Genomic DNA, 27,282 nt, shown 5'->3' with positions numbered 1-27,282 from the left:
AAGGACAGAAAGATGAATTTGCAGCCATGGCATGGCTGTTTGGTTCAGCTGCCTCTTAGAATACTGTTTATTGGGATGTTAAAAAGAAAGACATTAGTCTTCTGTGGCCCTGCCTAGTCCCCAGATTCGATGTAATATGTTTGGAAAGGACTCCCAGACACTCATAGTGGTATTTAACAATTGGGGTTCTTTGGAAATTCAGTGCAGTGTTTTCTTATTCACTCTGTGAATATTATGGATGATCCAACACATCTGCACACCACAGGGGTGAAAAAAAACCCTGGCTAATGTTCTTAAAGCCTGATTCATTGCTGAAGGAATCCTTAATTAGGTAATTAGATCAGGGGGGGAAACACCTACTTGTTAATTTTTGGAGTGAAATGAAATCAACAAAATTACAGAAGTGGATAATTGGGAATCAAACCTATGGTGCTGAAAATCATTGGATGAATTTGATTGAAGGAGGATGTTATCATACTGGTGGGTACTGGTATGGCAACTTCCAGTTGCATCACCGCCTGGTATGGCAACTGCTTGGCATCCGACCGTAAGGCGATTCAGAGGGTACTGCGTACGGCCCAGTACTTCACTGGGGCCGAGCTTCCTGCCATCCAGGACCAATATACTAGGCGGTGTCAGAGGAAGGCCCAAAAAATTTCGGACTCCAGTCACCCAAGTCATAGATTGTTCTCTCTGCTACGCACGGCAAGCGGTACAAGAACGCGAAGTCTAGGACCAAAAGGCTCCTTAACAGATTTGATTTTGAATCTACAGTTCACTCAGATTTACAATGTGGGTATTTTTTTTACATTTATTTAACCTTTATTTAACTAGGCAAGTCAGTTAAGAACAAATTCTTATTTATAATGACGGCCTACCCCGACCAAACCGTAACCCGAACGACGCTGGGCCAACTGTGCAACGCTCTATAACTGTAACAATCGAGTATTTTTGTTTTCTTTTGATTGAGGTTTGTTCCTTTGATACTTTGCCTCAGATCACTGTTTCACCCTCCCTTCCTCCATCCCCCCTCACATCCTCCTCCTCCCCCCTGTTTCCATAGAAATGGGTTGCCAGTAAGGAGGTGAGTTGGGGTTGTATGGGTTAATTGGGGGTGGGGTTTATGAGTCCTCGTCCACACAGATTGTACCACCCTCCAGGTCTCCAGGGTAGAACCAGGGCAGCCTTTGAACGAAACCAACCTCCTGCTGTTTACCTTGTATCCCTCCACAGGGCTCGCCTCTCAGAGAGAGATAGCTGTGTGTGTCACAAAGGTGTGTGTGTGTCACAAAGGTGTGTGTGAAGTGGTGGTGTGAAGTCATCATACACATGATGGGCCCGGCCTGTACATTTACACATGCACGCAGCACAGACATATAGACCAAGTCTTTGATGTATTTGATAAATGTGCCATACCCTCATGTAATGTTAGCTAATGTCAATCATCCAAAATGTTTATAGTGTGACCATATCTAATTCATGATATCATAACACTGTGAAATCACAACATCTGTTGTCCTACCTCTTTTTTATTTTTTTTATGCAATGACCCAACAGTGTCCTCTAGTGTATGGATCATTACAGTAGTTCTTAGATTGTATCACAAATTCAACATTTCACCTCATAAATAAAGATTGGGGGAATATTCTCTCCCTCTGCTACAAATGTTCCAATATACAAATAATTCCTTTTTATTTCTAGTTGTTCGTTTATGAACATATTTCACATATTTTAGCAGGTCAATATTTCAGGATGTGTCTGCTATTGACTTTAGAAGACTTCAGGATATACTTATAAAATACATGCAATTTCCATATTTATAAATGGTAGATTTTCTCAGTTATAGAAAAATATCAGTTTAAAAGAAAATGAATGGATTGCAGAATATATTATGATATTTTTTAAATAAGAGTCACTATACAAATCCTAACAAGACAACATTAATTTCCAAGGCAGACAGTGCTTTGTATACAGTATGTATTTAAATGCATCAATGTTGAAAAAATTGAAGAGACCGTGATGTCATCCAAATTAATAATGAATTGTGCCCTTTTGATACACTTAATTTTGATTAAAAACTAAGACATATTATTAAAAAACTAAGTATATTGACCTCTTCATTTCTGACTACTAGGCAACAGCTTGAAGAAATGAAATACCAACTTTACTATGTCTTTGAGTTCCTTAAAACTAGCCTAAAAGTGTTCCAGCACTAAATATCGAAAACATGATAGGGAGAGTTATCTTGCTTGGGTTTGAGGCTGAAGCTGTAGGTTCCAATTCGCTTCCTGTGGCTGAAGAACAAGGAAGAGAGACTCCCGATGAAGAGGAGGAATAGTCCTATTCCCAGTAAACTGTAGCCCACCAGACGAAGAGTATCAGATCTCTCTTTGACGGACACTGCCAGAAAACATGTCAGAATATATTAACTCCACAATATGTACCGTTGATCATCCTATAGATCATGTAGCCTCGTACAAACCATCCTGATTATTTTTCTAAAATGAGTTATTAGATTGGAGAACACATTAGGAGGGATCTTAGACCATTCCTCCATACAGAATCTTTCCAGATCCTTGATATCCTTCGTCTACCCTTATGGACTGCCCTCTTCATTTCAAACCACAGGTTTTCAATGGTGTTCAAGTCTGGATACTGAGATGGCCATTGCAAAATGTTGATTTTGTGGTCAATGAACAATTTCTTGATGTGTGCTTGGGGTTATTGTCTTTGTCTTGCTGGAAGATCCACTTGCGGCCTAGTTTCAGCATCCTGGCAGAGGCAACCAGGTTTTTGGCTAAAATGTCCTGGTACTGGGTAAAGTTCATGATGCCGTTGACCTTCAAAATGGAATGACATGAATCCCTCCCAATGTGTTCTCCAATCTCATGCCGTTATCCTCGCAAGGTGAGGTATTGAAAATGGGTGACAATCATTTTGACCCCTATCTTTTTGAGAGGAAAAATGATTACAAGTTAAACAAAATCTCTTTGGGTGAGCAATTGAATTAGTATAAAATAATATACTTTTCAATTTTTTTTATAGCTCAGTATTTGCATGATTAATTTTATACATTCTTTTTGCTCATCATTATCAAGGGTGCCAATAATTTTGGACTTGGCTGTATATGGAATTATCAGTAGCCTAGTCATCACGTTGTCACACTATAGCTTATTTTGATGCAGTCACACTTTGAAGAGCATTTACTGTACCTTTGTGTGATCTAAGCAATGGTCCACAGGATGCTTTTGCTGTTCCAATTAGACTGGAGAATCTTTCTGTCCGCCCAAAGCAATCCTGACAAAGGAAAAGATATTGGAAAGAGAACAGCATTGAACTACACTGAACAAAAATATAAACGCAACATGCAACAATTTAAAAGATTTTACAGAGTTACAGTTCAAATAAGGAAATCAGTCAATTGAAATAAATTCATTATGCCCTAATCTATAGATTTTACATGACTGGGAATACAGATATGAATCTGTTGGTCACAGATACCTTAATTTAAAAAAAGTAGGGGCGTGGATCAGAAAACCAGTCAGTTTCTGGTGTGACCACCATTTGCCTCATGCAGCGCAATACATCTCCTTCGCATAAAGTTGCTCCATATTGGCGGGAACTGGAACATGCTGTTGTACACGTAGATCCAGAGCATCCCAAACGTGCTCAATGAGCAATATGTCTGGTGGGTATGCAGGCCATGGAAGAACTGGGACATTTTCAGCTTCCAGAAGTTGTGTACAGATCCTTGCGACATCATGCTGAAACATGAGGTGATGGCAGCGAATAAATGACACAGCAATGGGCCTCAGGATCTGGTCAAGGTATCTCTGTGCATTCAAATTGCCATCGATAAAATCAAATTGTGTTCATTGTCCATAGCTTATGCCTGCCCATACCATAACTCCACCATGGGGCACTCTGTTCACAACGTTGACATCAGCAAACTGCTTGCCCACATGACGCCATACAAGCTGTTTACCATCTGCCCGGTACTGTTGAAAGCGGGCTTCATCCGTGAAGAGCACACTTCTCCAGCGTGCCAGTAGCCATTGAAGGTGAGAATTAGCCCACTGAAGTTGAATACGAAGCCGATCTGCATTCAGGTCAAGACCCTAGTGAGGATGACGAGCACACAGATGAGCTTCCCTGAGGTGGTTTCTGACAGTTTGTGCAGAAATTCTTCGGTTGTACAAACCCACAGTTTCATCAGCTGTCCGGGTGGCTAGTCTCAAACGATCCCGCAGGTGAAAAAGCCAGATGTGGCGGTCCAGGGCTGGCGTGGTTACACGTGGTCTGTTGTGCGCCGGTTGGATGTACTGCCAAATTCTCTAAAATGACGGCGACGACTTACGGTAGAGAAATTAACATTAAAATCTCTCACAACAGCTCTGGTGGACATTCCTGCAGTCAGCATGCCAATTGCACACTCCCCCAAAACTTGAGACATCGGTGGCATTGTGTTGTGTGACACAACTGCACATTTTAGAGTGGCATTTTATTGTCCCCAAAACAAGGTGCACCTGTGTAATGATCATGCTGTTTAAGCTTCTTGATATGCCACACTTGTCAAGTGAATGGATTATCTTGACAAAGGAGAAATGCTCACTAACAGGGATATAAACACATTTGTGCACAACATTTGAGAGAAAAAGCTTTTTGTATGTATGGAACATTTCTGGGATCTTTCATTTCAGCTCATGAAACATGGGACCGACACTTTACATGTTGTGTTTACACTTTTGTTCAATATAATTAAACCTTCTCCAAGTAGAGCATTTTTCAAGAGCCTCTAGGTAGTCATATCAAAGGGGTTGAACACAGTGGTTAAATTGAACTGGAGATACCCGGATCAAAGCGAGAGCCAGGCAGAGCCGAGCTCTAGCACCTTATGGGATTAGGATAAAAAGCAGGATAAAAGTAGTCACCCTAACCCAAACCCTAGAATAGTAATACATTGTACTTACAGCAGTAACTCTAACCCTAATCTTGGCATAATCCTTTTATTCAACCCGGCAGAGCCTGGCAGAGCTTCCCCACCTCCAAATACCCCATTTAACCCCTGGTTGGACAGTAAATCTAGACATCAAAGTAAAAACTGTATACTTGAGTAGTACAGTATGAATAAATCTGGACAGATACTCACAGGCTGGCAGGTGGCCGAGCCAGTCTCGATACAGATCTGTATCTGGCAGTGCAGGTAGATGACATTCAGGTTGATGTAGGAGAAGATGCGAAGAGACAGGCGAGACTTTCTGGAGTTGCCGTTCTCCACGACTGTGGTGTATGTGTTTGGGAGGGGACAGCTGATGAGAGAGACAGATTACCGGCAGAAAGCTTAGAAAGTACCCAAACACATCTGAATCTTCAAGCAAATGTACATCCTCGGATGGACAATACATATAAATGGTATTCTATTATATGCCACGGAATGAAAACCTAGCATCTAAGCTAACTATAATAGGGCACCTTCAAAAGCAATCGTAGAACAGACCTGTTTTCCAGAAAAACATAGGTTGTTGGTTCTAAGGGGTTGCTGCTCTGGGTGGCCCAGCACTTGTTGATGACCACTTTGATCTGGGCAACCGTGGAGTCAACGCTGACTTCGACCACAACGTCCTCCTCAGGAGATAGGCTGTAGTTCTGGGGGAGGGGTGACATTCCATTCAGGAGCTGAAATGTCACGTAGAATGTCCCTGAGCCCATGACGGCATCTTTGATCATATCGTACCTGTCAATACACCATAAGATATGATGTAAATAAATAGCTAAATTTATCATGGATACTGAATATTCAAATACACTCTGTCAATAAGAGAGATATTTGCAAGCATGTATTTGAGTAGTGAGATAAAATTGGGTTCTAGACATGTATATTTTTCAGTCTAGCTGAGCAGTGATTTCTGGGAGTTAAAAGGTGGAGGGAGGTGGATGTGACCATAGTGACATAGATAAGGTAACCATGGCGCCTGGCAGAGCGTACCCTGTGGTGCTGTAACCAGAGGAGATGATGATGATGCTCCTCCTGAAGGTACACATGATGGGGACCTTCAGCCGTACTGTGGGAACCCTTGTAGTGTCGTCAGGCAAGAGCTGAGAGCTCATAGAGTTGTACAGATTGACCTGAGCAGTGTAGTGAGTGCTGTTCTGAAGTTCAAAAGTTAACATGGGTATTAGTTAGTTGTTTTATTTTCTAACAGACCATGAGGACAGTTCAATCTAGTTTGGTCATCCATCACTTGCACCTACAAGATACCATGGTCACAGGCTGCATGTTTTTAAAGTATAGAATAAATGGTACATAAATAAGGACATTTTAACCTGTTAAATCCAGGTCTGTTTTGTGCATTATAGAATAACCTTTTACTTAGCCAAAACACACCAGAGACTATGCTCTTTGTGACACAAGGGGGCAGTAGGTAGCACCCTCTAGCCACTGACTGACAAGTTTACTGACTCACATATAAGAGCTGTGTGTTACACTCGTCCCAAGCCACCGTCAGCTGGACGTGGCTACTGTTCCCTCCGTTCACACCACACTCCTGTCTCCCTAGGAACAGGGAAGAGTCCCCGATGTGCCCCGACCACAGGAAGTCTCTGGCCACTGTCACCGTGATGGCACTGGCCCTGCACTCCACTGAGATGGCTTCCGTATAAGAGACCAGAGGAGCCAGAGATGTAGGAGTCTCAGGCTGCAGACTGGTTTTCATGAGACCGCTGGTCATTTTTGTAGGAACTGGCGCTGTGATTGTGACTGGAGTTTTGGTTGAAACTGTGTTGTTGATTCTAACTGTATTGTTGACAGTGGTTGTAACTGGTGCGTTCGTTGTAACTGCATCTGTATTGTTGGATGTAATTGAGGTTGTATTGTAGGTGGTAGTGGTTGACACTGTATTGCTGATTGTAACCAGAGTGTTTGTTGTGGTTGTGGACATAGGTGTGGTTGTGGTCAAAGGAGCTGTATGGCAATAAAAAAAAGACAATTACAGTTTGAACTGTAGTGAACTGATTAGGCAGTGTGAGACGAATACTCTAGTAACCATATCCAGATCTGAATTTAGACTATCAAAAAAGTGAAAGCGATTACTCCATTTTTGTCTACCTGAACAGCCCCGTCCCGGCCTAGAGGGGTTAGAGTCCGTGAATCCATCCAGACAGAGACAGCTGTAGGAACCCCAGGTGTTAGTGCACTGGGCCCATGGGGAGCAGTCCATGTTCCCTGTACTGCACTCATCAACATCTGTTTGAAACAACAACAAATCTGGCATTGAATATCAGGTTAACAGTTTATGCAGATTGGTATCACTAAATGTGCTCTCCATCTAATGCTAACAGAGTTATCTTATTTCATATTCAACCTATATTTAACCAGGAAGTTCCATTAATTCAAATAATAATTTTCATGAAAGGTCCATTTGAGTCCTGGCACATTATCTTGTACACATCCTTTTATCAAAATCTAAGTATTCTTAAAACTGTACAAGGTTAAGACAACGTTACCATCTATGCTGGTGTTGTTGCTGTCAACAGTGTATCTGGAGCTGTTCTGTAGGGCCTGCATCAGAGCAGAGGACACTTTCAGGATGTCCTGGGACTGACTGGGTGTGAAAATGATGGTGAAGTTCACTACTACACTGCCAGGGGCCAGGCCTGTGATCTGAACCCTCACATCTCCTGAGTTCACCAGGGCCAGAATATCAGGAGGGAGAGACTGGAGGATCTGTGGGACATTTAGAGGAGACGGTGTGTTTGTGTCAGTGTCATTTGATAGAAACTACAACATTACAACATGTAACAACTACAACATGTAAAAACTACAAAACATGTTTAAGTGTCTTTCATTCATTCCATGTTCTATAAGTGAGGACAATGACAACATTCAAACATTCAACATTTGTAAACATTCAAAAAACATTTGTCAAAGCAGCCGTTGTGTGGTAGTCTCCTACCTCTTCCATAATACTACGACTAAGATTCTGATACGCCTGGCTAGTAGGGTCCAGCAGGGCATCAGTGAACTGCACATTGGTCAGGTGAGCTGTTGCTCCAAGTGTCTGTGCAGCTGTAAATTGGATACACACATCCAGCCAAAGCACTGTAGTCATTAGAACAGTTTCATATCTGCTATAAGAGTCAGCATAATGTGAAAGTGCTTTCGTAAGTGAAACCAAATCATATTGCTGTGTCAGTGTGTAATGAATAATAGAGGGCTTTCCTCTTGTCCTTGTTCAGATGGCTTTGGCCAGCAGTTCACTATAGGGCACACCATATCAGCCTCCTTATGCATAAAGATATAGCTAAAATGTACAGCATCAGTTTAACTATGCACACATTTTAAGTGATATTGACATAACAAAACTGAAAAAGATGACAAAGTTGATATTTTAAACACATTCTTTACACGGTACTTACCAGTCTTAACCAGCAGCAGCAGGCTGGCCCCCTGGCTCCCATAGGGACAGGAAATGACAGTAACGTTGTAGAGAACCCCAGGCTTCAACAATGTTACCTCCCAGACTGACAGCCCTGTCTCCCAGCGTCCTCTGACCTTTGACCCCTCCATCAGCACCACCAGAAAGCTAAACCCGCTCTGGGATTGGCCAGTCATCCAGGACACGCAGAAGGAGGAGCCAGTGACGTTGGAAGCCTGCAGGTTGGTAATGGGGGCGGGGTCTGGGGGAGAAGGGAGACAGTAATCAATCTCAACTTCTATGAAATATAATTTTATCAATTAGGAATGACTTTGTGAGAGTAAGTTTTTTAAATTATGATTATTAAAGATGTTGAGCACTTCGGAAAATACTATGCAAACAGCCTCAGGCGTTCTTAGAAACAGCAGAGGAGTCATTGGGGGAATTTATATCAACAAAATATTAGAAGTGATATTTTTTTAAAGTCCATATGCTTAAAACTGTTGCTGTTGTATAATGGGTCTGTTATTGATTTCCATACTGCATGTGGATGGAGATGGTGGTGATACACTCAGGGACACCACCAGAGTGGGGTCCAGGCTGGTTTGTGGCATAGTGCTGGTCTGCTGGTGATGTGTCTGCCATGCCGGTACAGAGGGGGCCGAGGTGGAGAGGGTTGGAGAGTTGGGGTTAGTGGTATTCTGGAGTGAGGTGGAACTACTCCAGGATGTGAGCGCTGTACTGATTTCAGGCCTGCTGGAGGTCAATACAGTACTCGAGGGTGTCACTGCGGTACTGGTCTCAGACCTTTTGGAGCTGGCTTTAACTGGGTTATGTGTGGTAGCAGGTATATGGGTCGAGCTCAGCATCATGCTCCTGTCTGTGGTTGTAGCTATGGCTGTTGGGGTATCAGTAAAGCTGGAGACCCAGGACTGATAGCTGGTGCTGTTGGGTGGCAACTCTGTAGCATTGGCCCACCAGAACATATGAGTGGCATTATTGGGCATGGGTGAGGTCACAGGGTCAGCAGCTGAAAATAGAACGAACAGGTTGCGTGTTGGCTACAAACTTTTACATCTTTACATTCATTTCATATAACCCAGAGTAAGTACACACCACTCCCTGTCCTTACCTTGGCAGTGTACCCCTTTGTTGTTGGGGTTGAGATCAATTAATCCTGGATGGCAGGTGCAGCTGTAGGAGCCCTCTGTGTTGGAACAGTCTGCCTGACGTGAGCAGCTGCTGAGAGCGGCATGGCTACACTCATTCATGTCTGAAAGGACAGCAGCATAATGTGTAGTAGATAGAGTGTACAGGATATACATTATACAGTGTGTCTATTCATTTTGTGTGTGTGTTTGCACTGGTGTGTTTTTTTGTGAGTGTGCGTCAACGGCCAATTTTCCATTTCCAGAGGAAATATGTCGCAGATGAGTGTAAAGAGGAAGTGGAGGCAGAGTGGGACACCGTGGTGTTACTGAGTCAGCTTTTCCTGAGCAGGGTTTTCAGTAACAAGAGAACAACTCTAACACATACACCATTATAGCTTCCAGAAAACCCTGTGTATTTTAAGCCCCACAGTACAGTACAGTATCCCCTTACCTTCAACTGACACCGAGGTGACTTCTTCAATGTGTATGAGAAGAAGGTGCAGCTTTGTGGTCGTGTTGGACAGGGACAGAATTTCAGGGGAACTAATCAGCAGAGAGGAGGAGGTTCTAAATGGCCATATAGGCCAGGAGCTGATATAGTATACAGAGATGTCATAAGAGTCCAGCGCTCCAGTCACCTGTAAGCCAATACAGAATGGTCATGGCCTATACTGGGCACACACGGTGAGAAATATAGGGACTATATAATGGACCATCATTGAGAAGAACATAGGGAGAGATACAGTAACCTACCACAGAGTGCAGCAGCCTTGTGTGGTTCAGGATTCCCACGTCCATGGATATCAGCCGCTGGTAATCTATCTTCGCTGTCACAGTGACATGAAAGCACCAGCCTCTACTGCCTGAGTGAAATTAATAAAGAATAGTAGTATGTTTACAATATAATTTTCTGTGACTGTACTATACAATGAATATACAAGCATTTTCCACCACCATTAAATAAACACCAAATTATGGAATTTCTCATGGAAGAATGGTGTCTCATTCCTCCAATGGACTTCCAGACACTTATAGAATCCATGCCAAAGAGCATTGAAGCTGTTCTGGCTCGTGATGGCCCAACACCCTATTAAGACACTTTATGTTGGTGTTTCCTTTATTTTGGCATCTACCTTTATATCTTTGATCACTATGAAGTTGATCTGGGATCTGTACTTACCTGCAGACTGAGGGTCAGTACAGAGAGAAAGGCCTTCTCCCTGGCAGCACTTTTGCCAGCCTGGGCAGTCTAAGTCCCATTCACACCCTCCACTCCTGGGTGCCTCCACTACACCCTTAGGACAGGACCCTGGCTTAGCAGTGAACTCTCCACTTCTGTTCATAGCTTAATCAATGAGCGAGAGAGAGCGAGAGAGAGTGAGAGTATCTGATTAAATGTTTACAAAGAGCACTGTAAATAGCAAACTATAACTGTGTTCTTGGTCCACAGCTCCATCTAGTGTTCGTTGTTAGCTGCTCCATATAAACAAGTCTCCATGACTACTGGTCCTAATTATATTAGGGCAGGCCAATGGTACTGTAAATTGTGAAAATGACCAAACTGTTAAATGTATTTCTTATACTTTTTTAGATACTTCTGTACTCTCCTAAACTTATTTTATTTTCATGTTGAACAAATCCTAAAATACAAGCTAGAATACTCACGTAAAGCACAGTAGCTGCCCACTTGTTCATAGCCATCACAACACCTCAAAACATCTTTGGTGACATTCATGTACTCAGTCCGATAGGCCTTTTTATAAACAGTGACCTCACACATCTTCCAGGGTAGCCAGCCGCCACATGACCTCCTGACCGTGTAAGAGATTTTATAGGACAACACTTTACTCACCACCGTGCTCTCATGTCGAGTACACAGGTGGTAGCTGGACATAGACAAGTCATATCCTGAAATACAGGAATAGTTATATTATATATCTAATGGAGACTATCCATGTTTTTATGTTTGCAGAATCTAAGACAAATGGGCAGGGCATTCCAAAAAAAGTCAAACACATAATATTGGAAAATAAGTATTTGCAGATCAATGTTGCATAAATAACAGAATATATGAACACAAACACATAACAGGTTATAATTTCCACAACTGCAAGCTTTCATGGGAGTGCCCACAGCCAAGGAGTGCCCACAGTATCAATCCAGGGACAGTAAAAGAAATTGAATAATTTGCATAGGGCATCTGGTTTAAGAATTACTAAAACATATTTACAAAGATATCATGGAACATGGTAATAAACAGTAGAGCATACACATGATCATATTATTGATTGTGTCATCATTTAATTTAGCTTATTTTCCTACCTTCAAACAAAGTGTTGTGTCCCCTACAGAGGTCCAGAAAGGCCGTGGCCAGACAGAGAAAGGACATCCAACTCATCTTGAATACATAAAGTACGGCATGCATTCAAGAACCATGCTGCACGTCCATTTTCAGAGCTGAGTTGTTGGTAACTGTTCTGAGTTTCTCTCCCCTCATCATCCACACTCCCTGATCTCCTCCTCCCTTGCTCCCACAGTCCCAAGTGTAACACACTGCATGGCAATATGTAGAATCTAGATGGAGAGAGTATGCAACTACATGGAAATGGTGTATTCATTCACATTTGGTTCAAGTGCCATTTCTGGAGTCAAATTGATTCCTTTGTATGTTCCTATGTTCCTGTATGTTTTGACAGAGCATTTCAGGGATTTAAAACTACTGTTAATCCCTAACTGTGGTAATTTATCACCCCAAAAAGTTATAATATATAACCATACAAGGACTTGTACACATTTGTAGTTTTGCTTTTGTGCACTAGTTGTGTTATGACCTGCCATGGCACTGTCAGTGCCAGCAAACAACATGTTTAGTGATGCTAGAGAGGGAGAAATGGTGGCTGTGAGATGAGAGCAGCGGTGTCTGTCCCAGGTGACTTGGTTTCTACTCAGGTCCCCATGGCAGTGTTTACTCTCATATCCTCACTCATCTCCTCACCCACAGCCTCCGACTGGCAGGCAGGCAGGAGGGGTATTGATTTTGTCACATTTCCCTCAAAGACTGTAATAAAAAAAATTCACCCCTTCAGAAAAAGATCTCTATATCCTCTGGAATTTAAAAGGTTTACTCATCACAGCACATTCCTTACTGGCTTGGGGATGTTCTACATCTTGTAATTCTAATGTGATTTGAAATATAACCATCAGTAATAGGAATGAATCAATTATTATGTTGTGAGTCACTGGGCCATATAGGCTGTGCGGGGAGGGGGGTATTCTCAGTGAAGAGGGGTGGCTCAACCTGAGTGGCACAATAACCATTTGAAGGTGTCGGTATCACATTAGTTAGTTCCACAGATGATGGTACTGGCCCTAACTGCAGCACCACAATCAGTATCCCCTTAGTTTCAGGTTGTTCTATCCAGTTTATGCACATGCACTATATACACAAAAATATGTGGAAACCCATTCAAATTTGTGGATTTGGCTAGTTCAGCCACACCCGTTAGTGAAAGGTGTCTAAAATCGAGCACACCGCCATGAAACCTCCATAGACAAACATTAGCAGTAGAATGGCCTTAATGAAGAGCTCAGTGACTTTCAACGTGGCACCGTCATAGGATGCCACCTTTCCAACAAGTCAGTTCGTCAAATTTCTTCCCTGCTAGATCTGCCTAAGATCACCATGTGCAATGCCAAGCGTCTGCTGGAGTGGTGTAAAGCTCGCCACCATTGGACTCTGGAGCAGTGGACACACATTCTCTGGAGCGATGAATCACACTTCACCATCTGTCAGTCCAGCGGGCAAATCTGGGTTTGGCAGATGCCAGGAGAATGGTACCTGCCCGAATGCATAGTTCCAACTGTAAAGTTTGGTGGAGGAGGAATAGTGGTCTGGGGCTGTTTTTCATGGTTCGGGCAAGGCCCCTTGGTTCCAGTGAAGGGAAATCTTAACGCTACAGCATACAATGACATTCTAGATGATTATGTGCTTCCAACTTTGTGGCAACAGTTTGGGGAAGGCCCTTTCCTGTTTCAGCATGACAATGCCCCTGTGCATAAAGCAAGGTCCATACAGAAATGGTTTGTTGAGATCGGTGTGGAAGAACTTGACTGGCCTGCACAGAGCCCTGACCTCAACCCCATTGAACACCTTTGGGATGAATTGGAACGCAGACTGCAAGCCAGGCCTAATCGCCCAACACCAGTTCCCGAGCTCACTAGTTCGACGAGCAGGTGTCCACATACTTTTGGTCAAGTAGTTTACCTTAAAGTATTCACATATACACACAGATTGTACATACATGTCAAAATGAGGCAATAGCAGTGCCACACCTTCCTTGGATCATCCGGTTGCCAGAAGCGGCACTACATACAGTATGAGCCCTACGGACGAATAACCATATATGTGCCTTTTACATTTTCAGATTAGTGATGTTTTCAAATGTCATTATCTGCTGACTGTAACATCACGAGTTGTTAACAGACATAGAAGTAAATAGTAGTAGTTGTGTCCTTTCAGATGATGTGTAACATTTAACCTCAAATTATTTTGATTGTTTATATAAATGCAACTACATCAGCTGTTTTAAATCATTCCAAATGAAGACACATTATATGGTTCTTTGTTTGTAAGGTTTGAAGATTCCAGGATGTGGCAAGTAGACCACAGCAACAAGTGCCTTCTGGATATATGCAATGAGAGAGAGCAGACGTGCCATAGGCTGCGTTTACACAGGCAGCCCAATTCTGATAATTGTTTCACTAGTTAGACTTTTGACCAATCAGATCAGCTATGAAAAAGATCTGATGTGATTGGTCAAAAGATCAATTAGTGGAAAAAATATCTGAATTGGGCTGCCTGTGTAAATACAGCCATAGTGATGTATTTTAATCACACCTCTCTAATTAGTTTCAGTGGTACAGTGGATCTGGTTACAGAGAAACACATTCATCCACCAATGTCAAATGCTGATTTTACCTAATGCTTTCCTCAAATGATTGTTGTCCTTCATTAGATATATACAAATAAATTAACATGACCAGTAATAAGAGCAAAATACATTTTGCATTTCCATTCAGTAATTCCACATAATTCAACAGTAGGCTATCCATCTATGGTTTTAGAGAATCACATTCTCGCCTACAGAATATTGATACTTTGCAACTGAGACAGCAATGTTGATCTGATAGGAATATAATGTTTTTTTTATTGAATGTTAATTCGTATTGCTTCCCAATTAAACGTTTAAGTCTCAAAGAACAAAAATTTGACATGCCACTTTAAGAGGTTTAAATTTGCCTGTCACGTCCTACATTCCCGCCTACGGGTATAAAGCAGCCTATCAGAACGCAGCACACGTGACGAGCGTTGTATTTGATGACCTCATCCCTGGAGTAGGATGACGTCAAGTTCAAGATGGATGGAATCACGACTACCCCACACTCAACAGAATTCTGATATAAATTCTTGTTCGTGTGCTCCGTGGGAACAGAACGAAGACATAGTGGTAAGTTTAGAAAGCCACAAAACTACTTGGTTTAGATTATCTGGTGGTAGTGCCTTATATTTAAGTCTTGTTTGGAGATAATGTTTTTTTCCTGACGTAACTCGGAGGGGGTTTCTTCTTCTTTTTATAAGCCTCACGAGCAACTGCCCTATGTGTGCTGTAGATGCTGCGTCTGCGCTGTAATGAGGGCGAAAATACAGAAGCGGGTGTGTGCACGCACACTTACTGACCACGCACTCGTTTCTCGAGGACTGGGGTTTGATTCTGTTCCATTGAAAGTCCTGAATCATTCTCAGAATGCGCATTTCGGATGCAACTTTACTCTTTCGGAAACATTGTAACACCAAGTGATCATGTGATATCACTGCCAGCAACAGTAACAAACAGTCCACGCAATGCGTTATTTGTTTACATATTCATTCACCAATGTATACCATAACGAGGAAGATACTTGCCGGAGTGTTAAAACCAGTTTCATTTTAACGTATGTGTCATCAGGAATTTAAGCCACGTCTCGCGTCTCTAATGCTTGCTCCCCTGACTTCCCAACAAACACATTCTGTGGGCGCGCAGCGTTCTAAACTTTTCTGATATGGAACGTGTTAGACACGTTTATTTATCATGTGGAATTGATATCCGTGTCCACAGTTATGTGTGTGTGGAACGGAAATAACGTTGCCTGCGTCCCTGCTAAATATGACCCCATGGCATGCCATGTCTTCTGATTTAAAGACATGATGTAATCGAAAAAGATCCTATAAATGCGCATGCGTCATGTTATTTGCGCTTATACCACAGATAGGCCTAGATACATTATCTCCTACCAGTATCTGATCTAAACTACTCAATTACATTTAGCTTACTTTTATTCAAAATGATATGTGTTTTGGTATTCTAAAATGAAGGATTTAATAACGAGATAAATAATAGGCTATTTTCACTAATATATTTATATCAATCAGTTGGCACAGACTGCATAGCAAAATAAATACAGTAGCAATAAATATACATGCTTTCATCTATATCTCATTCAAACATTTCTGAAACATGGTCAAATATGAATTTGCCATAATGCTATTAGATTCTAATACTTATTGCAACTTTTCTGCTGTTATGTATTTCTTCAGATTCGATTTATTTGTTTGATTTTATGTATAAGACTATCAATTTTTAGGTAACTCCTTACTTGAACTTTTTTACTGAAAACATGTGACTCAAAATGCGGGTCTTGAAATAAAAAGGATCTCCTTTTTGTTCTTGTCTTTCAGCCAGAATGGAGAGTCTGGTGCACTACAGTAATCCATCCCACGGCCTCTCTGTGCTGGGGGTGCTCAATGAGCAGCGCCTGAGGGGGCAGCTCTGTGACACAGTCTTGGTTGTGGGGGATCAGAGGTACCAGGCCCACAGGAGTGTGCTCGCCGCTAGCAGTGAGTATTTCCAATCACTGTTCACACGAATGGAGTCTGAGCCCCACAAAGTGATACAGCTGGACTTCTGTGAGCCTGACGCCTTTGAGATAGTACTGAATTACATATACTCATCCTCCCTCTTCGTGGACAGAGGCAGCCTGGCAGCCATCCAGGAGCTGGGCTACAGTCTAGGAATCCCTTTTCTAACCAACATTATGTCAACAAGGCCGCATGTGTCTTACTGCGTCTCCAGAAAAAGGCTTTCCTTCTCAGAGGACAATAATGACATCCAGCTGAGGAGTGTCATTGTGCGCCAGAGCCGAAGGGGTGATGCTCCCGGCGCTGGACGCTACGGTTCAAATGATCAAGGAGAACAGACTCAAGCTTCAGGACACAGGAAACCAAACGAATCAGCCAGGAACACTGCATCCAGTCCCAGAAAATCAGCTGAGGCAACTGGTGAGGGTTCTGATAGCAAGCCCATCAGTTCATATGCCTCCATCTTAAAGGGGAAGACATCATCACACACAGGGTCATCAGTAAGGCCACAGCTCACCTCCTCAGTCTCCTTCAGTGAATCTCCAACAGTCGTGTTACAGTCTGATCTAAGCACTAAAGAAGAGGAGGAGCAGCAGAGGCTCTACAGATCCAAACCACAATTTCAGGGCCAGGTAGGGGAGCCTAGCCAGACCATTGACAGGAGTGGCCCACTCATAAAAAGCCTGCTGCGCAGGTCATTATCCATGGACAGTCCCGTCCCAGTCTTCTCCCCCACACTGGAGCTCAATAAACTGCAAGGCCGAGAGCAGTCTGTTGTTAAGATGGTGGCAAATACAGAGGAAGGGATTCAGACAGAGCACAAACAAAGTGTTAAAGTAGTTCCGCCACTTCTTCTCAAGTCAAGGCACCACAGTAGGTATGATGATAAAGATGAAACTCCAGGAAAGGAGTTCCATGTGAAGACAGAGCCTAGCAGCCCACTGTGTGACCCCTCTGAGATCATTAGAATCACAGTTGGGGATTCTCTACCAGTTAACCTCAAAAACAATGAAATGGATTTTGACCAAGGCCCTACTAAGCCATTTTCTAATCTCCCTGGCAAGAGAAGGGTGAGGAGAGACAATCGAAGGTACCCATTCAAAAAGTCTAAAGGGGTGAACGAACATGATTTCCCATGTGAAGATGACAATATGTCAGAGTCTGTACCTCACAACTCCAACATGGATGACAATGATGAAGACTGGACTGATGATCCCAGGAAGAGCAAGATGTTTAAATGCTGGATCTGTTTGAAAGTGTTCAGATCCAATGCCGGATTGCACCGCCATGTTAACATGTATCACAACCCAGATAAGCCATACGCTTGTGACATCTGCCACAAACGCTTCCACACTAACTTCAAAGTCTGGACCCACTGCCAAACCCAGCATGGAGTGGTACAAAACCCTGCTTCATCCTCCAGCTCATTTGAGCTGGATGAGAAGTTTCAGAGGAAGCTGATTGATATTGTGCGGGAGAGAGAAATAAAGAAAGCCTTGCTCATGAAGCTGAGGAGAAATAAGCAGGTTTCGCAGTCTCAGGTATTTGCCAAAAAGGGTGGCCTGAGGTCCAAGTCAAATTTGATATGCCCTTATTGTGGGAAATTGTTTGTGTTTCTCTATCAGTTCAAGCAGCATTTGAAGACACACCCTGCGGAGAGAGACAACCAAGAGACTGAGAGAGAGAGCAGTCTCTACCAAAAAGACCAGCCCAGTCAGAGAGAGAACACGGACACAGAGGTTTACTCCTGCAGGCTCTGCAATGAGAAGCTGTCCTCTCTCTTTGAGCAGGGAGACCACGAGAGGGGCTGTCGACACGCAACCGTGTGCCCTTACTGTGGCCTCCGATTCTCCAGCCCAGCGGTTAAAAAAGAGCACGAAGCACACTGCAAGTACAAGAAACTGACCTGCCTGGAGTGCATGAGGACCTTCAAGTCTTCCTTCAGCATATGGAGACACCAGGTGGAGGTTCACAACCACAACATTATGACTGTTAAGGAGCAGCTGAGCCATCGAGAGGAGAACAATGGAGAAGTATCTGACCACCTCGGAAGGCCTCTCCATACCCAGGAGTCTATGGGAGCGGGGAGCTCCAGAGAGGACATCATCTACAGTGACTCCTCAGGTCCGCCTATGTTGGACTCGGAGGATTCTTCATCATTCATGCCCGAGGACCTGAATGCTAGCCAGTGTCACAACGAACATCACGGCGAGCTGACAGTGAAGGATGAGCCCATTGAGGAGGCCGTGAGCGAGAGGGAGGACGTGATGTCTGGGGCCTCCGTCGAGCCTGAGGAGCCAGGCGTGTGGCCATGCGAAAAATGTGGCAAGCTCTTTGGTGGCCACAAAGACCTGGAGCGTCACCAGGAGCTGCTGTGCCACATCAAACCCTTCATCTGTCACATCTGCAACAAGGCCTTCAGGACCAACTTCCGCCTTTGGAGCCACTTCCAGTCCCACATGTCAACCTCCGACGAACCTGGAGCGAGAGAGGTTGATGACAGGCGCCCTTTGTCTCCCTCCCCCTCACCACCACCAGTGGTCACACATGCAACTGGATGTCCTGCCCCACAAGTTTTTCCACCTAAACCAGTGGAGGCAGATTCAGTGGTAGCTGAAGCTGTGGTAGCAAAAGAGAAGGAGAAGCCTGGAAGCTTGTCGTCAATGCCCAGGACCAAGAGGCCAGAGATGGACATATCACACGGTAGCCCCCTACCCAAGATGGATAGTGTGGATAATTCCCTCACCCCTCAGGAATCAGAAACCCTTTTTTACCATGCCCCCACTCTCTCTGCCCTCACATTTAAGAGGCAGTACATGTGTAAGCTCTGCCACAGAACATTCAAGACTGCCTTTAGTCTTTGGAGCCATGAGAAGAGCCATAGTCACATTTAAGTGTGTCTCACTCAAACACCTGTACTCTGTTTTGAGCCTCTGAGATGATACTTTATGCTCACAGCATCGTAAGAGATCAAATACAACTCAGCCTACACAAGAAAGATTTTGAATGTATCTATTGCTGTTGGTAGTTGGCTTGCCTTCATGTTATCGTTTCCAGTGGCCATGTGTCATAGAGGTGAGAAAGTGAATGTCTGCAATGAACTGCTATTTGACTCATCAGCTCTTTAACAACAATGGTTACTTTGCCTTTGCTATTAGATTTACACACTACTGACCTATTTCAGATAACCCCCTTTCAGTTGTCTTTACCTATAAAACTATTTTTTGGATTCAAGAAAGTGCTTTATTTAGGAATTGCTGTACTGTACAATTCAAGAACAGTTATGTGCTTTTGCTTAAGTTGTGAATTTGTGTTGATTGATGTGTGAAGATGATATTAGTGGCCTCAGGCATCATTTTTATTGATATGCACTTTGCAATTCTGTTCAATATTTACATTACATATAATGGTCAAATTACATTGATTTAATTTCAGTTATATGAATATTTATTTTGGATCCTCTGCATTCCATTAACATTTCAGCTGTAATCTGTTTTGTACCATAAAATGATTGGTTTTCATATTGACTAATTTGAGTTAATTCTTCATTCTGATTTTGTCATTTCCTCAATGATATTTCATGTAGATTATACAAGACCAAAGACCAGTTAGATTAGAAGGGGGATAAGAACTGGAAACGCATGCAGTATTTCACACTTTTTTGTTGTTGTTGTAAATCCTGAGTAAAATAAATAATTTCTTATTTTCTTGTTTAATTTTAGATATCACTCATTAAATTACAGATTATCATTAGTGGATTATTGTGTAAAGAATATGGAAAGTATGTACTTTTGGGAAAGGAGTTTTGTTTACGTTCTGCCCACTGGGTGTGGTGTATGGTAGATTTTGTTTTAAATTATTAATTTTGTACACAAATACAACAGCACACAAGTGACTTGTATAGTAGAGTGAATTTGAATGGAATTCACAGGAGTGAATTTGAATGGCTAAGAACATGTGTATTTTACTCTCTGTCGGCTCAATACTAGTATGATTAAGTCTGAAATAGTTTGTATGAGGTTGATAATTACACAAGTAATCATATGAATTGATTGCATGGACTTAGCATATGCATCCTGAGACAATTTTACAATAGTTCTGTTTAAAATGAAGCACAGTCAGAGTTTTTACATATTAACTTCTTTTTTTTACATAGATATTTAGAATGGTTTACAACCAAGAGCCAATAAATGTGTGTATGTATGTGTATATATATATATATATATACAGTACCAGAAGTTTGGACACCTACTCATTCCAGGGTTTTTCTTTATTTTTACTATTTCCATTTTGTAGAATAATAGTGAAGACATCAAAACTATGAAATAACACATGGAATCATGTAGTAACCAAAAAAGTGTTAAACAAATGTATTTTATATTCTTCAAAGTAGCCACCCTTTGAATTTGTTAACACTTTTGCATTCTCTCAACCAGCTTCATGAGGTAGTCACCTGGAATGGATTTCAATTAACAGGTGTGCCTTGTTCAAAGTGAATTATATATGTATGTATATAATAATTAAGAACATGTGAAAGCACGACTGTTGCCCTTAAGGGGGAAAAGTGGGATTTGGAAAATAATTCCCTGTCCTATAACAGAGTCAGAATTGAAAGTGTATAATTTGGTTGTTTAAGTGTATACTTTTTGCTGTGGTTGTGATGGCTTCTTAATTACACCTGGAAAAGGGATTTTGAAATTCTGTGGTTAGGTTCAAACAAAGCATATATTTATATTTGTGCTCTGGATTTTATGCAAGATCATTAAAAAAGAAATTGAGTGCAAATAAATTAAATATAATTTTGTGTATATGGCAGCGTTTGTATAATTGTGTACCTATAATTTGTTTGTTTATGAAAATACATACTTTTAGTATTACTGTGCTTTTCTGCAATGATTAATATTTGTATGGTTGCTCTACATGAACTGCAGCAGTTTTTTGGGGGGTTTTTTCTACAGTTTTTGTGCTTGAATTTTTTTCTGTAATAAAGAGTTGATAATTCAGTAGCTGCCTTGATATTGAGTGTGTATATTGTTTGTATTGTGCTTATAAGAAACTAACACCCTTGAATTAGGGCTGGGAATTGCCAGCGACCTTGCGATATGATATTATCGCGATATGATATTATCACGATACTTAGGTGCCGATACGATATATATTGCGATTCTCATGTTTCTATATGTATTGCGATTCGATACTGTGATTTTATTGCCATTAGATATTCCAAACATATGGTTCACCATATGTCTGCTGCAGAGGGACAAGAGAGAGTCATGAGAAAACAAGTTTTTATCAGGCATGGAAATAAGTGCTGAAAACAAATTGGCACCCTATTTAAAAAGAAGATGAAGTTTTGGTGCAGATACACCCAATTAACGCCAAAAATGTATTGTTCTATTGTCCAAACTATACGATATATCGTCAAAAATAATATCCCTAAATGTAACTGTAGCGATTCCCCCCATCACTACCTTGAATCATGATTGTTTTCAGGAGAAGTTGGTATGTGTTTAAATTAGTAATGTCTCTAGTTGGCTTTCGTTTCCACTATGGAACGGTTGAAACTGCTATCATGTTTGCACTAGTTGCACCATTATTAAGGTATGACCAAAGCTGTTACAGATAACAATGCAAAAGAGATGAAAATGAACTAATGTGACCAAGAGAAATGGTGCCAATGTTTTTCCTTGGACAGATGGTCACTGCCGTGGGTCACAGAGATGTTTTTCAAACTGTTTAGCCACTTGGACAGTGATGACACATTTTTTGGCTGTGACTCTGGAAGTGAATTTGCTGTCTGCTCTGTGGCCCTTGAGAATATAGAGACTGGAAATGCTTTGCTCTCCATTATTGTACAAGGTCATCCTGTGAATGAAAAATACATGATTGGAGAGGAAACCTTTGCAACTTAGATGAGGAAAAACATCCACACAGCTGCATGGCAAATACTGCTTTTGAATAAAGCATCTGGCCTCTCAACCTAAAAAATGCCTTGACTGTTCAGTTACTAATTCTTTATATGAAGATTTCCTCAACATCTTTACAACTTGACCTGTCTGAAGCTGCATGCTTGGTATACAGTATACCACAGAGATTCTAAATTATATATATTATATATACTGGGTGTGGTGTATGGTAGATTCTGTTTTTAATTATTAATTTGGTACACAAATACAACAGCACACAAGCGACTTGTATAGTAGAGTGAATTTGAATGGAATTCACAGGAGTGAATTTGAATGGCTAAGAACATGTGTATTTTACTCTCTGTCGGCTCAATACTAGTATGATTAAGTCTGAAATAGTTTGTATGAGGTTGATAATTACCCAGAGAGGCAAAATGGCGAGACTTCCCGGAACACTTGCGAAATAGACCTAACATACCAGGTTTATATCGAAGGAGTGCCTATGAATTTAAGGCCTGCACATGCGCAGTTCGGCACGAGATTACCTTTATACCTGATGACGCGTTTCTGTGCATGAGTTTAACTAGCTAACATCGCCATGACATTGTCTATAAGTGTGATCTGGGATTTCTATTGTCAGTGGCGACACATCATTCAGGGCAGGTGGGACAGAGCCCCGCCTGTTTTGAACCCCACCTGTTTAGCAATGATTTTGGCTGTTTTGCATGTTGTTTTGGCATTAATACACGTCACATATCAGTTTGCAAACAATGTAAAAAAATATATAAAAAATAATAATAATTGAGTTAATAAAGCCGCATACAAACATGGTCTCTTTTTTGCTTTCTTGAGTTTTGCAGCTCCAAAATGCAGGTGTTTCAGTTCAGCTCAGTGCTTTCTGCGTAGGGGTGGTAATGTTCTCTAGTTGCGTCGTAATTGGCTCAGTGTTCTGTCACTCATAGGGATGCCACGTCATTGCAAAATCTATGGGGAGAGCTCAAAAATTCAAGCCCCTTGGGTGCTGTCATATATTTACATTAGAAGTGCCCATGCAAGAAGGCTCAAAGTCATTGGCCACAGATAAAATGACGTCAAATCGCGTTATATCTACAGTAGCTTTGATTGGACTGATCATGTCAACATCAACTTTCAAAATCTTAGCTAGCAATCATCATCATGAATCAAGTCAACAATCTACTGGCAAATCCTTTTCAATCCTTGTCATATGAAGATAAATTATAGAGAAAACGTATCGGTGCTCATCAACCATTGGACATTAACATTACACAACAAGTTGGAAATTGCAAATTCAACAATGAGTGGTTTGGAAAAATCAGTGGCTAACTGCAAGCATTGCAAAGCAATCACTAGCCTGCTATTCAGTGGAGTGGATGTGTGGTCCAAGTCTTTAAGAATCTCTTTTAAGGGTTTCTTTTCCAAGCTTAAAAGGATAAACATTGGCCATGCTGTCAATCCAGCATGACTTCTGCCGCTTTCAAAACAACTGGAAACTCAGAACTGGAAAATCTCAGACTTCAGTGAGTTCAAGACAACTGGGAACTCGGAAAGAAAACGAGCTCTGACTGGGAAAATAAGTTTTGAACAGTCATGCAACTCTGAATTCCAAGTCGGGAACTCTGGCCTCTTTCGAGAGCTCTGACCTGAAGATCACTAACGCCATAATTCTACCTTGTTTTTTTCCGAGTTCCCAGTTGTCTTTGAAAGCACCATAAATCCAGAGAATGCCAGACTTTGATGACAAAATTTGCCCACGAAAGACCGCCGCACCACCTTCCTGTTCAAGTGAGCATAGCACAATAAACTGAGTCCAAAAATGTATTGTATGCTGCTGCATAAATGATGTAATATGCGAGGGAGATATGTATACGGTAGCTAAGAAAGTAATACTAAGTGTATGTTGTGTAGTAAGCTGTTAGTAGCCCATGTGCCCCACCCTAATAATTTGGGCCATTTCCCCTCATAATTTAGCCTACTGTTCTGACTTGGTGGTGCACATGTAACCTATAGCCTGTTATAGAGAAATGTCATCATTGAATAATGTAAGAGCTTTAATTGTCTGCTTATATGCCCCCTTTATTTATCCTACGGTTCTGACTCTGTGTACAGGGAGAATACTGTAAGAATGGCCCAAGTTCTGAATTCTGTCGTCATACATTTAAAAAGTGCTGAAAAACTAGTTATATTGACTATGTCCGTCTTAGCGCGCTCATTGTCTTAATCGAAATTACGGATTGCCATTTATCCTCTCGTCGTCCCCTTATGCCATAGTTTGTACATCTCAATTGTCAGGAGAAACCACATTTGTTTAAGCCAGTCAACCATATGAGCTATGTTTTTTTTAAAGGCAGTAAATGAGGCTGAATGAACTGTTTCACTGCCAATCAAGGCTCCGCTGATAGCCAGGTGTAAAATTGGTAAGGTGTTGGGGCTGCTTTTGGGACAGCTTTATGTAGGCCCTAACAGTTTGTGGGCACCGTTTGTCATCGTTATAGTCCAATTAATGTATTGTTAAGTGTTATGTAGTGGCTTTAATGACATGCATAAAAAAAAATGTGGGGAGTTTGCCCCAACATTTATATGCTAAAATCGCCACTGTCTATTGTAGAAGCAGCTTCTGCCTATCTTCATACTGTACTGTCTTTGAATACACTGCTCAAATCTGAACCTGTAAAGGAGAAGGCAGACCAACACGAATGTCAGTCATCTGCAGTAAATCACCTGCTTGGTGTGGAAGAAACGTGGTAATTCAACGTGTAGAGTCAGGAAATTAACAGAAAATGACGACCAATGTTCTGTGGTCAGACGCAATAGGACGGCCACCCACTGCGCACGGCCGAAGTTCGCGTTGGTCCGTCTTTTCCTTAATTAACATCAGTAAGCACAGAACCAGGTGGTTTTCTAGAATAACAATTGGGAAAGTGAAGTCAATTAGGATTATTGATTTTATTTTCAAAAGTGAAACACCTTTCTGCACATTATTTTCTAATAACAAAAGCTAATGTCATAAACAAGATAGTTACTTTACAATTACTTAAAGCAATTAAATGAAAACCTGTTTCAGACAGACATGCTACTTTTGCAGCACTTTCTTCATACAAAAACATAAACGCTCAAATTGTACTATCGGATGTGAAAGGTCATGTTTCAGTGTTGACAAAGGCATTTTGTGAAAGAATAGGTTTAGATAACTAGGATCCTAAAATGACTGCTTACAAATGTGAATAAAGCGGATTAGACATTTGATGGTGGTACTTCTAGCGTACTACCAGTGCTTCTAACTAATACTTATGACACCCACAGACCTGCAAATGCCGATGTCAATGAAGCAATTACATCCCATAGTCAATAAAGCACACAGCCTAGCCCCTGATCTATTTGTGTTGTCTTGATAACTTCTATGGTCATCCTATGGTCACAATCATAGGAGTTGGCAAGACAGCACAAACAGATCTGGAACCAGGCTACCCACAGCCATGTTTTACGATGCAAATCATCTTGAGGCTCCCTCACAGTGCTAAGGTGTCTTTTATCAGCCTTCTCATGGTGGTGCTTACTGAGGTGCCCAGCGTATCAGTGATCTGAAAAGTGATTTTGTACAGGTAAGGCTGTACGTCTTTGAGGCTGGTGTCGAACACATTGTCCACTTCCGACTGTGTGGGCATTTTGGGTAGGTACTCGTGCTGGTTGATCACCTCCACAATGTTGATCACCTTCTCGCCCAGCTTCTCGCCCACTTTCTCCCGGCAGATCTGTCTCTCCTGCTCGTTGGCCAGGTTGACGACATTAACCTTGATGCTCCAGACCTCCCATGGAATACACTCATCAGAGAAAGGCCAGCGAGACTTCTTTTTCTGGTAGAACTCCAGTGAGATTTGTCCCATTCCATCAGTACCGTTGCCCATGGCATCCTGTAAAGAACAACATAGATCCAGAGGTCAATGGGTGCCAGTAAAAAATAAATAATACAGCTAGCTACACGTTTTAATGTATAATGTCAATTTCAATAGCCAAACAATCATAATAATCAGACAGGCCTACCTTGAATTCGCCCACTGCTTTCCTGATGACCCTGTCAAGCTCATCTGAAGAAACACGAACAAAACTGAAATCAATAAAGTCGCAGTCAATGTCCTGTGTGCCAACAGTGCCAATGGAGTAGGTGCCCTCTTTCTTGTAGTGAAATTTTCCAGTGCTGCGATGCAATAGGATAGTGTGCAACAGAGCCAGCATAGCCTCGTCGACCTGTCTTCCCTCCACCGACACCTCCAGAACCTCCGAACGGCAGTTCATGGCGATCTGCTTCCCCACAGTGGCAGGTTGAATATATGGGGAAACTAGCAAGCTATTGAAACACACCCTTCAATGGTTGTTTACGTTCCATAAAACAGGGCTAAACATCAACATGAGCTAGCTAACGGACGTTAGATGCTACTGCTAGATAGCTATTGTGAGTAGTTAACTATAACGCGCAGCAAACGTTATTTCCCTCGAGCAAGTTCGATGGTTATCAAGAGAAGGCGCAACTTTCAGATTCACTTGATGAATATAGCAACATATGTTGTTGCTAGCTAGCTATGTTCTTTAAATGTATTTATTCATAATAACTTGCTGACACAAAGTGTAATGTCGTCGTTCTAACTAGAGAGGAGGGGCCATTTCTGTAAACACAACACTGGAAAATCTACGGAATGTAGTTTGGTCCAATCCGAGCCTTGTATCTCTGCAACGTAACAAAACGTGTATCGAAAATAGCTATGTAATTGCAGTTATTTCCGCATCAGAAAGCTCATTTTCTTATATAAGAAAATATATTTGAAGATATATAATTGATAGTT

General features: G+C 41.8%; 3 protein-coding genes across 5 annotated transcripts; 1 reads left to right on the top strand and 2 right to left on the bottom strand.

The window, feature by feature from the left end:
- Window positions 1–1,509: 1,509 nt before the first annotated feature.
- Window positions 1,510–14,325, bottom strand: LOC106568047 (uromodulin-like 1). Of its 3 annotated transcripts, none has more exons than XM_045692231.2 (17): window positions 11,888–14,325; window positions 11,231–11,473; window positions 10,746–10,910; window positions 10,319–10,428; window positions 10,017–10,203; window positions 9,547–9,687; window positions 8,956–9,444; window positions 8,416–8,676; window positions 7,953–8,065; window positions 7,504–7,723; window positions 7,106–7,243; window positions 6,465–6,961; window positions 5,987–6,150; window positions 5,498–5,734; window positions 5,150–5,309; window positions 3,213–3,297; window positions 1,510–2,400 (listed from the first exon to the last, which is right to left on the bottom strand). In XM_045692231.2, exons 1-17 carry the CDS (start codon window positions 11,988–11,990, stop codon window positions 2,213–2,215), a joined length of 3,501 nt encoding a protein of 1,166 aa, XP_045548187.1. In that variant the 5' UTR covers window positions 11,991–14,325; the 3' UTR covers window positions 1,510–2,212. The 3 variants fall into 3 exon arrangements, with proteins under 3 accessions (XP_045548187.1, XP_045548188.1, XP_082816493.1); XM_045692232.2 differs by having other exon boundaries at window positions 11,418–11,473; window positions 11,888–14,324; XM_082960367.1 differs by having other exon boundaries at window positions 11,418–14,324.
- A 639-nt stretch (window positions 14,326–14,964) lies between these two features.
- LOC106567953 (zinc finger and BTB domain-containing protein 21) lies at window positions 14,965–21,523 on the top strand. The gene is made up of 2 exons (XM_014137871.3): window positions 14,965–15,072; window positions 16,341–21,523. The coding sequence occupies exon 2, from the start codon at window positions 16,346–16,348 to the stop codon at window positions 19,412–19,414; it is 3,069 nt and encodes a 1,022-aa protein (XP_013993346.3). The 5' UTR covers window positions 14,965–15,072; window positions 16,341–16,345; the 3' UTR covers window positions 19,415–21,523.
- Window positions 21,524–25,371: 3,848 nt separating this feature from the next.
- LOC106567955 (autophagy-related protein 101) lies at window positions 25,372–27,092 on the bottom strand. The gene is made up of 2 exons (XM_014137874.3): window positions 26,486–27,092; window positions 25,372–26,355 (listed from the first exon to the last, which is right to left on the bottom strand). Exons 1-2 carry the CDS (start codon window positions 26,735–26,737, stop codon window positions 25,954–25,956), a joined length of 654 nt encoding a protein of 217 aa, XP_013993349.1. The 5' UTR covers window positions 26,738–27,092; the 3' UTR covers window positions 25,372–25,953.
- Window positions 27,093–27,282: the final 190 nt, after the last annotated feature.

Source organism: Salmo salar, chromosome 13, assembly GCF_965601325.2.
Source record: "Salmo salar chromosome 13, fSalSal1, whole genome shotgun sequence".
NCBI classification, from domain to species: Eukaryota; Metazoa; Chordata; class Actinopteri; order Salmoniformes; family Salmonidae; genus Salmo; species Salmo salar.
Note: the sequence above shows the minus strand (reverse complement) of the source record. Positions and strands in the feature narration are given on the sequence as shown.